The following is a 17,744-nucleotide window of genomic DNA, read 5'->3' as shown; positions in this document are numbered from 1 at the left end:
TTAGAGTAAGTCCACCATCAGAACAGAGCGATGACCTTTCCAGTGACATCTCAACTTTGTATCATAGCAAGGAATATTTCTGAAGTTATGATTAAAACTATTTTGTATGTTCTTACTACTTTTGGGGTTTTTTGTTTTGTTTTGGTGCAGCTGTAATTACAAATATCTCAACCTAACAAGAATGGATTTAGCTCGTTCTGCGATAAAACTATTGAGACACACACCAATGGAATGTACGTAATTTTGGCCTAAAGGAGAAAATCTGCCTCAGATTTAGATAGCTTCTTGATGTAAATTTACCACATCCTGATTTAATTGCAGATATCACATACAGTGTTCATATATTGCTTCGGATGAAGCTGATGGCGTTGTCGATGATCTCTGCGCCAGAGGGAATCGTGATCGGTCCCGCCGCCGACGCTCCGTGGAAGACTCCCGCGTAGTTCTTCCACATGACGCGGACGCCCGCCTCCTCGAGAAGTCTGGCGTAGAAAATGCCGTCGTCCCGCAGACTGTCCAGTTCGCACGTGGCGATGAATGCCGTGGGTAGACCTGCGATTCGTACAGGGAGTGGCAAGTTTCATTTAGGTTTTGGTTTCCTAAACCCGGTAGTAATTCAAAGAACATCATAATAAAGAAGCGAATATTGTAAAGTGGGAGAGATCGCAGTTTGCCCCTCAGTGTCACGGTGAAGTGAAATCACATTTTGATTTGACTTGGTTTCTGCATTTTTCACAAATTAGGCCAGAATGATTTTATCGTTACAAACAAAAGAATCCAGAATAATCATTCCTTAAAAACACAGACATAAAAAAATACACACCTATATAAATGAAAAATAAAATTGAAAAAATATTGAAAATTGAAATTGAAATATACATAGTATGCGTAAATTGTAGTGATACACGAACAATTGGGAAACCCTGAATTTTTCAAGGAAATTATTACGAACAATATGCAGTCAAATTATTGCGAACAGTCTGTTCAAGGTAATTAGCGTAGAGTGATGAAAAAGAAATTAAGTCATTTCGCATTTAGCAATGGTCTGCAGTGACCCCGATCTGAACCACAGACTAGCCAAATGATAGATGAATCTTTGTGATAGAAGAGCTCCTCCCCCCAAAACAACAACAACAACAACCCCAACAAATACATAAAAAAAAAAACAAATCCAGCAGATGGTGAAAATTCACATAAAAGTGCTGCATAGATGGCTTGAATTTTGTAAATTAGGTTCCAAAGAAAACAGTCATCTGCATATTACATTATGCACCTCTTTCATATAATACATAATTAGAATAGCTATAACAAAGTTTTCCTGAAGACCTACATGTACCTATAGGAACTTTGAAAGTCAGTTCAAAGTTTAACTTTGAACTGGCAAAATAGAATATCAAATGCTGTTGTTAGTCTGTAAAGACATTTAACGTGATAAACAAGGGGAAGGTAGAGGGAGAGAGACAAAGGGCGAATGAAAGAATATAGAATAAACAATACCACGTATTTAAATGTGGATATTTATACAAGCATGAGCACTGAGTGAGTGTAAACTGTACGTATATTGCGGAGCGTTTGTGTGTAAGGATGTACGTGTCTATGAATGTAGAATATACATTGTATTGATGTGTACCTCTGTGGGTTGGGACTTGTTGATAGTCATTGTCCTAGTGTTTGTTCCTTTCAAAAGGCGCATTCTTTTCAATTGTTCTTTCATTCCATGAAACGTTCATAATGAATTTCAATCTCATTATCATCTAAATTGTTGAATTTCAAAGTACCAAAAGGACTTATTATCTTCTGCCTAAAGGCGGTAAAACTGCCTAGGATAGACTACATTATCAACTACCTTTGAAGTCAACCCGGACCATCGGCGACAGTCTAGGATCAAGGAGCTTGTCCTTTAGCTCTTTCCATAGCGTCTCGTTTCCTTTGTAAGTATTTTGCTTGTCACCGCTCTCGGTCGATGTGGTTTGGCCGAGTTTCTTCGCTATGATGGTATAGTCCAAAATCTTTTTGTACAGTTCAGATTTCTTAAATGAAACACTCGTGTGCTCATTGCGCTGCAGTTGATCCATGAAGTGGTTGTCAAGTCTCCCGAGCACCAGGGCTGATACAAACTCGGCCACGTGTGGCCTGGACACGGCGAAACTGTCCCCAAACATTCGTTCATAGTTCTGGCACGAAGGCGTGTGGAAGTCGAAGATCTGAAGCCAAGGGTAAATAAGGACTTGGAGCTTGATATCGGGCACAGAAGGATCGTCGTCGAGTTGCTGGGCGATGACGGCGGATATATGACCACCAGCGCTGTCCCCGCCGACGGCTACTCGAGTGGGGTCGACGCCGAACTGGGCCGCATTGCGCAGAAACCATTTGGTAGCCTTCAGAGAGTCCTCAATCGCTGCTGGAAAAGGATGAACGGGGGCCAGTCTATACCTGTAATAAGATTCAATTCAATTTAAATATTACCTCATTTTCTTTCTTTTCCTAAATGCAGAACGGGAAAAGATCACAGTGCATTCAAAATGAAGGTCAGGTAGGCCTACATTGTCATGAGTATCATAAGAGCTAAGACTTGCATGGAATCATACATATCCCTCTTATTGTTTACTAGTACTTGTATAGGCTTACGCTACGTCCCATCTGAGAGAACAACATTTGAAATGCCATGCACTGAATGTGGGGAAGGGTATTTAAAGACGTGTTTCTATCACGACTGGAAAAATGTAGAATGCTCGAGAAGTGTTTCTGTAAGAAGTAAAGAAGAAGGGAAATTCGCTACTTATTTGGGTAAACTCTGGGGAAAATGAATAGCTAACATGTCCTTCCCTCTTGAGTATGCTCTCCATGGAAACGACTTTTTTGTGGGGGGGGGGGGGGGGGGAGTGGTTAAGTTTGTCCTTTGGTAGGACTAATGAATCACGCTTTCCTTACATTCTGCATGATAAGACCTTATATGTTTAGCACCACTGGATATTCGTACGATGTATGGCGTAATTTGAGTTTGCTACAATTTTATAAGGTACATATTTTTTTCTGATAACAGTTGTGATTATAAAAACTAGACTATTTGCAAATCGTTTTTAATAGTTCTTAGAGTACTTTATGTTGCACAAATATTTCATCAGTTAGTTTACAGGAATATAAATGTGTGTGCGGGTGTCTGTGCATGTGTGTGAACGTCTATATGTGTTACATTTGGGTTCTCATGAGGGAATTTGTAATTGGTGAAGTTAATGTGTTCATTAGCCTATAGCGGACATGCAGTCACGATATGTAATTCCACTTTTCTATATTTCACTGAGAACTACCAATACAGGATTAGCCTTCGTGTAATTCTATCACACTGTTTCTTTGACTGATATGTGTTTCTCTTGCATAAGAGAAAAGTATAGAACATCAATTTTGTTATAATGTACTCTTTATATCACAATTACATGAGAGAGAAAGATATACATATATTGTATATATGTATATATATATATATATATATATATACATATATTGTATATATATATACATATATATCTATATATATATATGTATATATATATATATATATATATATATATAAATGATATGTGTTTGTATAAAGGAGGATCATAATCTTGTATGGGTGTAGCACTTACTCGACGGATACTACCACCATATCCAATTCCTCGGCCAATCGTCTGGTCAAGGGGCCATATGCTCCTGTAATAAAGTAACCACGGAAAATGCTTTCCTTTATTCCTTTTGCGCTGAGTGGAATTTCAAGATATCATCTCATGATTTAAGGGGAATACAACAACACACACACACAAAAATGTATATATCATACAGGAAACATGGAGTGATTACAATGATATCATTAGGTGTGGAATGTTAAACAGTTTATCTAAAGAATGTATATATTATTTTTCTTTCTTTTTTCAGCTATATTTTGTACATTTACACTTTTTGTTGAAAAGGAAAATGAATGAAATGGAATGAAACAATAACACCTTAACTGCAATCGAAGCATATTCAGACACAAGGCAAACGCATATGTTTCGTTTTCTAGGAGGTGCACCCTTGCTTGTTTTCTCTTGTCATTTCTTCAATCCAATCCCTCAACCATCGCATACTAGTAGATATCTCCTCTTTCTATATGAGCATCACAAAATGTTGTCATGTTCTGCTTAAAAAGTTATCTCTTTCTTCTTACTGGTATTCCCCATGGCATATCCTCCTCCGTGGAAGTACACCAACGCTGGAGAGAGACCCTCTCGACCCGATCGGGTTTCGTAGAGCAGCACTCGTGTTCCGTCGAAATCCGTGTACCTCGCCTGGACAGTCGACCCTTGCGCATGCTGATCTGCCGCGGGAAGCGCGAATCCCATCAAGTAGTTGTAAGTTTTGAAGAGGTTGTCGTCTGCAGGGTGCACGAAGCCCTTCACGGCGGCCTAAAATGCACCCATGATCACAAAGATGAGAATTTCACATTTTGTTGTGAGCTTGTAAACTTTTAGATATTCCTAGGATATTCATTCATTACCTGCTGGTTTGTTTATGAAGATTCAATGTACATTCCTTCGCTTGCAAATGTCAGATTTGTTTGATTATTGATGATATATTTATGTTAGTCGATCAGAAAAAAAAAAAACCTTGTTCACATGAAGACGAAGGACAAATGAACAACGACAACAACAATAGAAAAAAAGGAAAAGACAAGATTCGCAAAGATATTGGAAGCATACAAAATTCTGGAGACACAGTCTAGATTGTCTATAGCATTCATCACATTCACCCCCTCCCAGAAAAAAAGATGATGAATAAGACTGGCTGTTCGTAGTGCTTAGCCTTTCATTTCATTTCATTTCATTTCATTTCATTTCATTTCATTTCATTTATTTCATTTTTCTCAATAAATAATAAAGAATACATCAAATGCAACAAAATTGAATAATACATGATATCCAGCTAGTTATTCTAGTTATCCAGCTAGCTAGATGTAGTTATTCAGTAGTTTTATACAACTATCCAAATGAATGCATGATAAACTTTGTTAAAATCAGGGACTAGAGTCTCTCCTGAAAACTTATGATCGCTATCTATTACATGCCACCTGAATCCAGTAACTAGATTTGTTAATTTTTTTCCCACATGCACTCGAAGAGCTGAATTGAGTAAAATTCTATACTCGCCAATAGCGTGATTGTTTTGATTTTATAAGCAGAGGAGCGAGCAGTCTCAACTCCCTGATTTCAAAATACTAGCTACCACCTTGGGACCATACACAACTAAGTTCGGCCTAATGTAGGACACTCTGTAGAACCTAATGATAAAGCGTGCTTACTATGAGACGAACGAGCTTGTAGCCCGCTACCACCAGTCTGTACTGCCATGGGTCCGCCATTTCGCTTGGCACAGGTGTGTTGAGCAAATGGCCCAGAAGAAGGGCCAGGCACAGGACCAGGATCGTAATACTCGTCTTCATGGTGGAATGGAAGAACTGAGAATATATCACATGGAAGGGATCCAAAAGTTCGACTGTAAGAGGGGAGATCAGACTAGCCTCCGCAATATGAATAGACCGGCAATGGAAGTTCCAAAGGTCACGGGCAGACGGGTTAATACACATGTGTATCAGCTTACAAATGAAATAGCAGTTCTTTGTATACCCTAAATGGCCAGCGGAACGTAACTTTTTTCAGTGCGCGTGGGGAGGAAGGTGGGGGTCGTTGGGGGTCAAGGTTTAGTTGTGGCTCCCCTCCCCCCCCCCCCACCCCCTTCGACGGCAAGAATCTCTGGGAACCCTCGGGAAGACATGAGTTTTATTATGATTTTGTAATTATTTTTGTTCCGATTTCCCCTGAAAAGCGCGTGTGTGCATGTGTGTGTGTGTGTTCCGAGGTCCCAGCTTCACAAAACTGGGTGATGAAAACCGCAGCTCCAGTTATAGAGGAAATAATTTGAGTCATATATACAAAATTGATGAAATAAGATATAATTATTAAAAAGAAACGGTATTATAACAACGGTTTTTTATGTCCATTTACCTTTCACATATTAGATTATACAATGTAACAATCGCACACGTTGAAGGGAAACGACGAGAACTTGGAACAAGAAAAGCTTAAAAACAATTTGACTACGAATCATACAGACAAACTTTACCTATTAATAGATTATGTAATAATGATGAAGATAATACCATGTCGGTTATATTACACATTTTCCATCAGGAATCTTGTTGGCTTTAGTAAAATTTAGTTTTGATAATGTGTCAAGAATATGGAGACAGATTCAAATTGATATTGAATTCCAAATGTTTCCTTTTTACATTTTGATACCCATCTGCACTCTTTATCCTGATTTATTGCGGAGACATTGTCTATAATAAACAATGTGACTAGTAAGACACTTAGATCCCGACATGAAGATGAATAGACCAACTTTGTGGAGCACTACCCCCTCCCCCCAAAAAACCAAACCAAAACAAAACAAAACAAACACACCGTCAGTCACGCAGATCCACACACACACACACACACACACGCACACGCACACACACACACACATACACACACACACACACACATAACAAAGCATTAGTTTGCAGTTTTTGAGTCAATGGTAAATATTAAATGGGATTTGCTCAATAAGCTCAAAGTCCGACTAGACAAGTACAATGATGGCAGGGAGACTCAGAAAAAAATAGAAGAGCAAGAAATATAAAGTATTCTTTTTATTATTTTGATTTTTCTCGATGATCACAGAGAAAGAGGGGTGTCTGTTTATGGGAATCTAGTTTATTTAATGATTCTTATATGCGATATTGATTTTGTCTCAGTGTGTTTCGTACACGTGCGCTTTGTACTACGATGCTGTCCAACTTGCTTTTATACTTTGTTCTGCAGGACTCCTACAGCAATCACTTGAGTATTGGCGTCTTCGTAACATTCTTTGCATAAATCTCATAATGGCCATGAAGTCGCTCATAATGTACACAATGTAGCTATGCGAGATTTTCAAAGTGAAGTAAAATCCATTTCATGAAGTCTCTCATAAGTGTGTCTTTTGAGCGAAAAGTCTCTCATTATGTGATGGCTTTCATGAAAATGACCCCTGAAGGCACTAATGAGAGCTGCTATTTAACAGTGTTATTATCACTCTATTTCATCCCTTCTCTTAGACATTTCCATATTCACATAGGTCCCTACATGGCCACATAAGGAAATAAAAAGCCACTTTACTTCCTCAAGCCGTATCAAGCACTTTGAAAATTAGTACACTTTGATGACACGCTGACTGAAGGGTATCTTTGTACTCGATGAGAAAATTTAATGGAAAAAATATCATTGCCCAATCCTCTGTCCTTGCATCCTCGCATGGAGGAAGAAAATCACTGGAGATGTTGCTTGCCTGTGTGTGTGTGTGTGTGTGTGTGTGTGTGTGTGTGTGTGTGTGAAAGAAAGAGTGGCGAGAACATTCAAGATTTGTATGCAAAAGACTTCATTTATATGTTTCTTGTGCACTTATGCATTCAATGAGAGGAGAAATGCTGTGTATATTTGAAAATTGGTACATTTGACTACATGAACATTCAAGTAGAATGATTTAAATGTAATTTTGAGGCGAGTATACATACATATATATATATATATATATATATATATATATATATATATATCGGTATATGTTAATATTTTGTGGTCTACCTGAACATTAAGTAGAATGATTCATGTGCACTCCTTGATAGGAGATATTCTGTGTCATGTATTCATTTTGTTTATTCACACATTCCAGGGGAATATACAGCAACGAATGAAATCGAAATAACACAAAAACAAAAAACAAAAATAGAAAAAAAGAACATGAATAATGAGAGAAGGGGAAAAATACTGAGACCACTCGAATTCTTCATTAATTTTATTGCATATGCAAGAATAAAAAAAATAATGGTACATATAGTATATCGTAACTATACAAATTTGTACATAAGTATTCTACATAATAATGTTACCACAATTTTTTAACAAGCTGTCGATAGTGGTTTGTCTTGGAAACCGTTTCACACATCAACACAAACTGAGAAGCACTGGAATATTTAGACACTAGTAGTTATTACAGTTGTGCTTAGAAAAAAATATTGACCTGCTAGTCTTGTGGAAAGTCTAAGGCATAAAATCACTACAAGTCCTTTTCTTTTTCTGTTTTACTTTTTGAACACTTGGTTGACTTCTTTGTGTATGTGTGTACGTGTGTGTATGTGATGATACTTTTGCACATATCAAACATACCACAAAGTATAGATTATACTAAAAGAGGAATTTTCTACGCCAACAGAAAAATCGCATAATCTTATTGAATAACACATTTCCCTAAATTTGTTCAGTCATGCGCATTTTAGGCGTGCATGTAAAGTGTTTAAATCACAGTTTTTGAACATTTTTCTTACATTTTACTGATCATTGGATAACGTTTAAGTTGTATAACTTGTAATAATTTAGTACCAGCAAAAAATTAAGTTCATGTGTTCGTCAGAGATTTACTATCGATAGCAGTGGTAACTTCGGACGAAGCAAAAATAAATCTTGTGGTTACAATATTTTCACTATAGAAGAATATCCAATGCAATCTCCCACTGCCAAATATTTCATTGTCCGTTAAAGGTGTCATTGGCAACGTCTCTAATACAAGTTGGGAAGTCTTCGACAATCTCATCATTGTCACTTTAATACAGTCAGTTGTACTAGGTGTTTCAAAAAACATTTCCCACTTTTCATTCTTAATAATTAAAAAACTGTATATCAGATAGCATTGTCATTGATATGAATGATAGCTGAATAGTGTACAATTTGGTTGAACGTGGTTTAAATATGAAAGCATAAATCAGTTTCATGAAATCCATGATTAATTTCACAGTTAGGTTCCAGAGTTTGTGCTATTTTCAACCCTCTGTACAAAATTTCACTTTGCACAGGGATAAATGGGTGTGTATGGGAGTGTGTGGTTAACACCCTGACAATGGTCCTGAACAATAGCCATGGTTTGAATGCTCCATTATTTATTCATGAGAAATTCCACTATCACAACTAGTCTTTATTCAGCCTCTGGCAGTATCTGTGTAAAGTCAAACGTCTGCCGATACTGTCGTTGAGTCGTGACAGTGCTCTCTCTACTTCTGAAAAACGAAATTCCAATGAATACCTTCTGTTCTATCGTAAACATGGTGACAGGAAGCAAAGAGTATACACTTGTGTATATGGAGCCTTAATCTACTGTGAAACAAATCGCCCCAATGATAAATGCTGCTGAACTCTTTACCAAAAATGATCTCTTTTTATCGAAAAAGCGAAAAATTTGTCAGACTATTTAATTAGTAGACAGTTGTATTAAAATGAGGAACTTTAGATAATTTATTCTTATTTATATCCCAAATTTAGTGATATGTGAAGCAAAATTTGAAAACGATTGCCAGCTGGAACGAAATGTGGTGTTTGCAAGCACTTTACCGTGCATGAATTCAGACTAGCAGTGCCAAGGGCAATCCACATGAATTATTGATTAAGCATTCATGTGCCAGGGAGCGTGAGACTGACGCCTAGTCAACAGGTGGTTCAGGCATGTCCATTGTTCAGGGCCATTGTCAGCACACACTCACATACACATCATTGGTTCCTGTGCAAAGTTTCAATTTTTGTACAGAGGGTTAAAATTTGACCAAAATCTGAAACCTTACTTCAAAATCAATCTTGGATTTAATGAAATTGATTTATGCTTTCATGTGCAAATTACCTTCAACCAAATTGTACATTATCCAGCTATTTCTCATATCAATGACAGTTTTATCGGATGAATAGTTTTTGAACTATTAATGATCAAAAGTGGAAAATGTTTTTTGAAACACCTAGTATGAGCACTAGTCTCTGATATTGCTGGGGAAAATCTGGACGGCGTTTGGCCCATGTCAAACATTGTATCTGACGAAATTGACGATGTCGCCGATCATTTTCGTTCCGGTCGGAATATCGGCGATCGGGCCTGCAGCTGCAATAGTGTGCCATGCCCCTCGGTAGTTCGTCCACGTGACCTCGACACCCGCGCTCTCCAGGGCGTGTGCGTAGAATATACCGTCATCGCGCAGTGCGTCAAAGTCAGCAGTGGCGACGAAGGCTTTCGGAAGCCCTCGGAAGTCTCCGCGAAACAGCGGCGCCATGCTGGTGTGGGTGTAATACTCTCGGATTTCTGCCCACATGGTGTCGTTGCCGCGATCGAACAATTCTTCTGGCCTGTATTCCAACACTGAATCTACGATGCTCGACGATGCGTTGTCATTATCAACATGATGGAGAAAACTAGAGGATGATAAATGCGATTTCAGAGGATACAATGACGTTAATACTGTTGCTAAAGGTTGTGTGAAAAAGTTTTCCATCGCTACGTAACTCGTGAAGATCGACGAAAGGTAGGAAGTCATTGCAGAGGACAATGAATACGAAGATGTTGACGGAACTCCTGAATTCGAGGTCGACGTTGTCCCTAGCTTCTTAAAAATAATGTCATGCCTCAGTCGATCCCGATACAAACGAGAATGCTTAAATTCTTTGCTTGTGTGTCGATTTTCACGCAAGTGTCGAATCAAATCCGGATCCACCACCCTGCGGTCATTGATGGATACAATATCAAGAATCCTGTTTTTTGATAAGCCAATATCACCGAATAGACTCTCGTATTGCTGGTAAGACGGAGTGTTGAAATCGAAGCATTGAATCCAAGGGTAGAGAAGAACCTGCAGTTTGATGTTCGGCAACGTGGGGTCGTCGTGAATAAGTTGGACGAGAACCGCTGTAAGGTGACCACCTGCGCTGTCGCCACCAACCACCACACGATGTGGGTCAACGCCATAATCCGCTGCATGTGTCATTAAGTGTCTTGTGGCAATGTAGGCGTCCTCAGATGGGGCTGGCAGCCGATATTCTGGTGCCAGTCGATATCTAAGTATAAGAAGTGGGTGTAAAATATATGCAAGAGATTTGAAGGGTTTGAACTGAATACAGCAAGATAAACTTATTAACAAGAAAATAATTTACATTTTGTGTCGAATTTTCATAACACAGTAAAAGCGTGCCAATGATACTATAGAATTTGAGTGAACCTTTCCAGATAAGTTTTATGCAATCTAAGAAATAAAAAAAAAATATCAGTTTGACGCAAAATGGTGAACAATGCCACTTGACTGTGCTTGTCTCTAATCTGCTTTAAGTAGTGTATACTTCTGTACTATTACTGGACCAATTACAACTGTTCGTTTCTTCGTGTTACTCTTTGAAATAGCAAGAGAAAATAAAAAATACTCTTATTTATGGTCCTATGCGCTTCCGTAATCGAGAAGAAATACAATTTCAGCGACAAACTTTCTCGGCAGATAAGAAAACATACATGTAGGGTTCTATATGATTCCTTAATCAAGAAGAAGTAAAATTTCAGCAGAAAACTTACTCGACGGATACAACAACCATGTTTAGCTCTTCCGCCAGCTGTCTCGTCAGAGGAGCGTGTAGTTCTGTGGGATACAAACAAGGAAATAGGAAAACTGATTTAACGGCTGCCTGCATTTGTAATAACTTGAAGTATTTCTTTTATTTAATTTGTTTTACTCTATTTGATAAAAATTAATGATCTTATAATTCTCGTATTGGATTGGGGTATGTAGGATAGCACTACTACAATGTTTATCAACATGTATACCGACATAGACGTTTTTTCGTACACGATCAGTGAAAAGGAAATACGTGAAATTTTCTGTATGCCAACATCAACATCGATTAAAATGTTAAGTAATCTGAGAACTACTGACCGACGTCAACATTACATATAAGGACAGGGACAAACTACAAACACACACAAATATCATATCCATATTGACACATCACTAACGCAGTCAAACTTTTGATTAAGAGGTATTTAATTAGACTCTTACTTGTGCTTCCCAACGTGTAGCCCCCACCGTGAAGAAATATCAAAGCAGAAGCCGGATCTTTTCCTCGAATTACAGGCTCATAAAGGAGAACTCGTATCCCATCAAACTCGGTGTATCGTGCGGAGACGTTCGAACCTCTAACCTGCACGTCTGGCGCTGACATGGCCATCTCCGTGAACCAACGTTCCGTTCTCACAATGTCAAGCTGGGAAGCCTTGAAGAATTGTTGGACTTTGCTCTAGAGATAAAAATAGAAAGAAAATGATAACAACGGTAAGAAAATAGGATGTTCTAGAAAACGTTAATGTCTCGTCAAGCAGTTCTGCGGCCTTTTTTTATGCTCGCTTGTTTTCAAGACATTTTTACAACAGAAATAAAAATGTCTATATTGTATCACTTTTACACAACAAGAAGTGGAATGAGCTTCTTGAACTTTGAATTTATCACAACAAAAAGTTAAATGATATTGATAAGCAAAATTAATGGTAAATGATAAGGCAAAAATGTTAAGTAGATAAAATGTTCCTTACCACCAAACCTCCTGCCTTCGTTCCAGCCACCAAGAGTCGAAAGTGCCATGGATCGACGAGCCCCTCAGGGATCGGTGTGTGGAAGAAATACCCCAGTACGGCAACCAGGACCAAACCGATTATGATAATCAACAGCTTCATCTTTGATCTCTTTCAAATTTCCTTCCTTTCAAATGTCTCTTCTTGGACTCCTTGATAATAAATCGTGATTTTTTTTTCGCTATGTAAGCTCCTAAACTATCAGATTTAGAGTGCGATATGGTGACTCCTAGGATAACTGGTCACAAAGTCATCTTTAGACTGTCGGAATCACTGAATCGGCAGAGTTTCTTAGATTTTGCAGGAGAATGCTTCTCATTACAAAAAGTAGAGTATAAAACAAGAATATCAGATGGTAGTCCAATCTCACAATCCTACACACTCGGTCTTCTTGACTAACGAAAGACGAATACATTCGTCTCCAAAGTGTAAAGAACCAGTAACAATTAGCGGTAAGGCCAAAGCGTCAACCTTCTATGACCTTAGAGGCCCAAGACCAGAAGAGAAGTTACCAATTGTAAATCAAGGCGGGTCTTTTATAGTACGACAAATCACAAATGGATTTGAGTGGAATTGTTTCCAAAATAAAATGACATGACCTGAATACTGAAACAAACAGTACCTGATAAAGATAATTATGGGATTAACGGACGAGTAACAGAAAATAGTCTATATTAGAACCAGGCTGCTCTATTTTTGTACCTTTAATCCGATAGTACGCTATTTTCAGCAAAGAAGATAATACGATTTGCACAAAGGTGTCCGAACAACTATCCGACTGCGAAACTATTTGTATAACTGTAAGGTGAATATTTGATCCGACGGTGCTGTCAAAATAATCCTCGTGGAAGTGAATTTTGCTTCCCCCTCAAGTTCTTGAACAACATGATAGAAATTATTTCTTATCAAAGCTTTTTTTCCTCCTTTAAATCATATTTGTATCACTCGCTGTAACTCAATTATCTTTGTAAAGTTTCTCCAATTGACGCAGGCAAAGACGCGTTCTTGAAGTATCTATTGCTATCAACAAATTTCTCAATGACATGATAGAAACAGAATGGAGAAAACCCATAATTGGAATGAAAATAATTCAAAGTATACAACATAAAAGCAAAGCGATACACGTAAAGCATTGTAAGTATTGATTGGTATTTAACTTAAATTTGAAGTGGTGCAGACAGGATGAATCTGTACTGCCTAAATACAGAAAAAGGGGAGGAAATGTTGTTATTGTTTTGTCATAATATATAACATTTAGTACAGGAACTCGTAATATAGTATAATCAGCTAACGGGGCTACAGTTTGCACATAATGAAAAGTGAGCGGGAATGGAATGCACACAAACAAGGGTTTCGTACGTACACATGACTCGGGAGCACGCATCAATTCAGAACGACCACATCCATGCGCATGCGCATGCGTGATCTAACAGAAAGAAAACAGACTTCCTTTATGCACCTCCACGAAGATGTTAACAGCGCAACATGTTCTTCTTCTTCTTCTTCTTCTTCTGATAAATCTGCCTCCTTCATTTAGCTGAATATTCTTGCAGACTGTATGTTCAATAACAGAGATAGAGGGGGAGGGGAGAGGGGGGGGGGAGAGATGAATATAGAAAAAGACAGTTGGAGGGTGATGATGGCTTCTGTAAGTCAAAACGTGTAATATAAAACGGCTTGCTAATTACGTTTTGATGAAGGGGGGGGGGATGGATTGCAGCCCCTAAACACTCATGGTCCTTAAAAAAAGAAGAATCAAACTGACAATCCCCCCCCCCCCACACACACAAGACAGACAAACAAAAAAGTAAACCTTTGCCCATGACTCAAATTCTGATGATTTCTCCACACTAAAAACAAAACAAAACAAGACAAAACAAAACAAAACAACATTGTAGCAGTATCCTGCAATACAATTATGCTTCTGCTTAGTGGCACTTAACAATACCTTCTTTGAACTTTATTTAACCTGCAAATCAAATCTTTAATTTGTATGAGACGTTATTGTGTCTCGAAAAATGTTCTGCTTAATACTGAAGGCCTGCACAACAACTATGATGTGTCGATAGAAGCATTTGTGTCAGTGTGTGTGTGTGTGTGTGCGCGCGCGCGCGCGCGCGCCCCCGCGCTCCCATGTAATCAATTGGCTATGATAATCAATTCCATTGCACCTTTCTGAATCACGAAAAGTATAATTCAAGTATGTTATATGATATGGTCCTCGCACACTGAATTAGAAAGTTGGGTAATGATATGAGTAGCAATTACTCAATATCAAGGTATTTTATGAACATATCTTTTTAATTGCTTGTCTCTTCCATTTGCAATTTCATTCTCTTCACGAGGATCAATATTTTGTTTTCGATTTACAACTCTTGTCAAAGCTGAACATAAAAAACCCCGATATACAAGTACACTAAAATTCGTAGGAAAATTGATTAACAGGTGTTTGTCCCGTGGAGGTGTTCAAACGCGTCCCGTCTCAAAATCATGTAAAAAAATGGTATTTATTTATAACCAGACTAAGTCCTGGAGCATTCGAGATCTCAATTCTGCTGCAGAGGAAAATAAGCAAAATGAAACATATTAAAACAGATAGGATTTAGGATGCGCCAAAAGAACGTGGATTTCAGTAAAGTGTGATAAAGTAGTAAACTGGACCCATTATAAGCAAACTAGGTTGTAGACAGAGTTAAGAAAGTGGTTAAACACACATTTAGCAGATCAGCATTTAAATTTGTGATTCTTTTTCGAAATGCATATATTCGTGTACGTATCGGCCTATGCATATCATGACAATTAACCCATATTATATAGGGCAATTACCCCGGGCTAAATACCGGTTAGTTCAGAATCAAGAGTAGGGTTAGGATTAGAATTTAGGCTTATACAGAATCTAAATTGGGTTAGTGTCAGGATTGAGTTCAGGATTAGGGTTTATAGGGTAAGGGGAAGCTTAGGGTCTAGGCTGAGTGATTAGGTTCAGGTGGTAAATGTCCTGGAAAAACATACCTCTTTAAAAAGAAATCGAGTGAAAATAGTCACTCTTAAAGGAGTGAATTCAAAAAAGAGGGAATTTAGAGTGAAATTGGAGTGAATTTTGAGTGAAAATGTTCATTTTCACTCATTTTGGAGTGACCTCAGGGATCACTCGAAGATTTTGGAGTGATCCCTGAGGTCACTCTAAAACGAGTGAAAATAAACATTTTCACTCAAAATTCACTCCAATTTCACTCTAAATTCCCTCTTTTTTTAATTCACTCCTTTAAGAGTGAATATTTTCACTCGATTTTTTTTAGAGAGTATATATGCATCTACGAATGTACGTACATTCATATTTTTGCAATGCTTTATGTATCACTGCTCTAAAATACTAATTTCTATCAACTATACGCATACTGTGTTCCAGGTAGATATAGATCAGCACCTCGATTAAACGGTTCTATGCATGATAAAGCACGATGGTTGCTACTTTTATTATCTCTGTTCATTTCCACGCTTTCCGTGCCCGTATGTATATCTTCTCCTTCTCCTGTAAGTCCTGCCCTGCCAGTGTTTAAAAATCGACATTACTTTATCAAGATAGTGCGGAAACCACGTGCTATTTTTGGTCTGTGCTAAACCTGTGTATAAAACGAAAATCCTGGTTAGCGTTATGCGTGGGTTCGTTATGTTTGACTACTGATAAGGAGAGCCCGATGTTCACTGGATTTATTTTTATCCAATGTTACTATTTTAAGTCAGCTTTCATGTCACTTCCTCGAAGTTGTAACTATTTTGGTTAGGCTGTTTACTTTTTTGTATTTGCTAGCAAGAACGTTTTTACACAAAACGTATGAATATCACGATATCCAAGCTGTAAAGGCAGGGATGTTTTCGGTGGTATATATCACCAAAGAACAAACAGAACACCTCTTCAAGATCATTATATCGATAAAGAACTAACCAATCATCAACAATCCCGAACAAAACCAGTAAGACTTGAGTCTCATCCAAGTTATAGAGGTGTTTTTTTTTTTTGTATGCGTCATTGTGTGAGCACAAACCATTCTGGAAAGAGGGGCTATGAGCTTTTTTCCAAAGCTAAATGAATCCATTAGTAGTTAAAAGGATATGTGAACCCCTGTGGGCTAATCAAAGAATCCCATAATGATAAAAGGGTATACATGTACTTTATCGACGTTGATGTTCAAGATTGGCTCCTTCTATCATGTCTATGATATTTTAAATTTCACAATGGATATGATGCGTAAATACACTTCCATGAAGAAAGTTTCGAGGGAACTATCATATTGAAGATGATGAAATCTATACGTCTGTAATTCCTACATTATATTGCTCCTATAATATAAGCATGGACCGACTACACACATGGATTATGACCGGAGTTTTTTCTTTGATCGGACCTCCATCGCCGCCACCTGATTTATGTGCATCTTGATGAGTACATTCAGCGTGTTCAGATGTTTGGACAATGCCGATTGTCATGATTGTGTAATAGTTCATCGTCGCTGGCAAAAGAAACGTTTCCTTCATTTCGGTTTTATTTCGTAGAGGTACCTTTTCAGATTTAACTGCCTTTGAAAAATTGACAATCGTGCTTGAAGTAATCGCTTACAAGCAATTGCTTGTTTTATAGTTCGGCCCATTGTGCCCAAATCGTCGCCACCCACAAGAAGTTGAATACACCTTGTGGTTAGAGGAGCACAGAAGCGTGATAAATCAGTACGAGGTCGCAGTAAGTCGGGCCTACCATCACTGACAAAACACGAAACATTCTTAGGTATTTTAATGGCCAATTAAAAAAAGGCATGTTATTGGCCGTGGAAACACTTTCAGCTCAAACGTGTCAGCCAAAATCATTCGAATCCCAAGCAAAGGATCAGCACCATCCATAGGCACAGAAATTCATAAACACGGACGAATAATTAGGGTCTACAGATGACCGCCAACTTTCTCCCAACGTTCCACATGTCACACTTTCGACGATGACTCTTTTGACAGCACGCAGTGGGCAGAAGTTTCTGCCAACTGCAGCCCACAAGATCGAAAGTTCTCGGACAGTGGGCCGAATGCGTAAAAACTAAGAATTGCTTTCAAGCAATTGCTTCAAGCACAAGCACAAGCACAAGCTCGTCTAGTAAAAGATCTAGCTCAAGCAATTGCTTAAATCCATTATGCATAACCTTAGGATCTTTGCTTATACCTTTTGCTTGTCCTGCACAAGCAAT

At 38.2% G+C, this 17,744-nt stretch overlaps 2 protein-coding genes across 2 annotated transcripts; both read right to left on the bottom strand.

Annotated features, from left to right (window-relative positions):
* Positions 1-256: 256 nt before the first annotated feature.
* LOC139716699 (neutral cholesterol ester hydrolase 1-like) lies at positions 257-5,455 on the bottom strand. The gene is made up of 5 exons (XM_071628229.1): positions 5,315-5,455; positions 4,184-4,421; positions 3,627-3,690; positions 1,847-2,433; positions 257-552 (listed from the first exon to the last, which is right to left on the bottom strand). The coding sequence occupies exons 1-5, from the start codon at positions 5,453-5,455 to the stop codon at positions 338-340; spliced, it is 1,245 nt and encodes a 414-aa protein (XP_071484330.1). The 3' UTR covers positions 257-337.
* A 4,476-nt stretch (positions 5,456-9,931) lies between these two features.
* LOC139716698 (neutral cholesterol ester hydrolase 1-like) lies at positions 9,932-12,615 on the bottom strand. The gene is made up of 4 exons (XM_071628228.1): positions 12,475-12,615; positions 11,945-12,182; positions 11,464-11,527; positions 9,932-10,958 (listed from the first exon to the last, which is right to left on the bottom strand). Exons 1-4 carry the CDS (start codon positions 12,613-12,615, stop codon positions 9,932-9,934), a joined length of 1,470 nt encoding a protein of 489 aa, XP_071484329.1.
* Between the last annotated feature and the right edge of the window lie 5,129 nt (positions 12,616-17,744).

This window comes from Diadema antillarum, unplaced genomic scaffold (genome assembly GCF_040938485.1).
Source record: "Diadema antillarum isolate AM-2024a unplaced genomic scaffold, OU_Dant_1.0 scf00000069, whole genome shotgun sequence".
Lineage (NCBI taxonomy): Eukaryota > Metazoa > Echinodermata > Echinoidea > Diadematoida > Diadematidae > Diadema > Diadema antillarum.
This window is presented reverse-complemented; position numbering and strand designations above follow the sequence as displayed.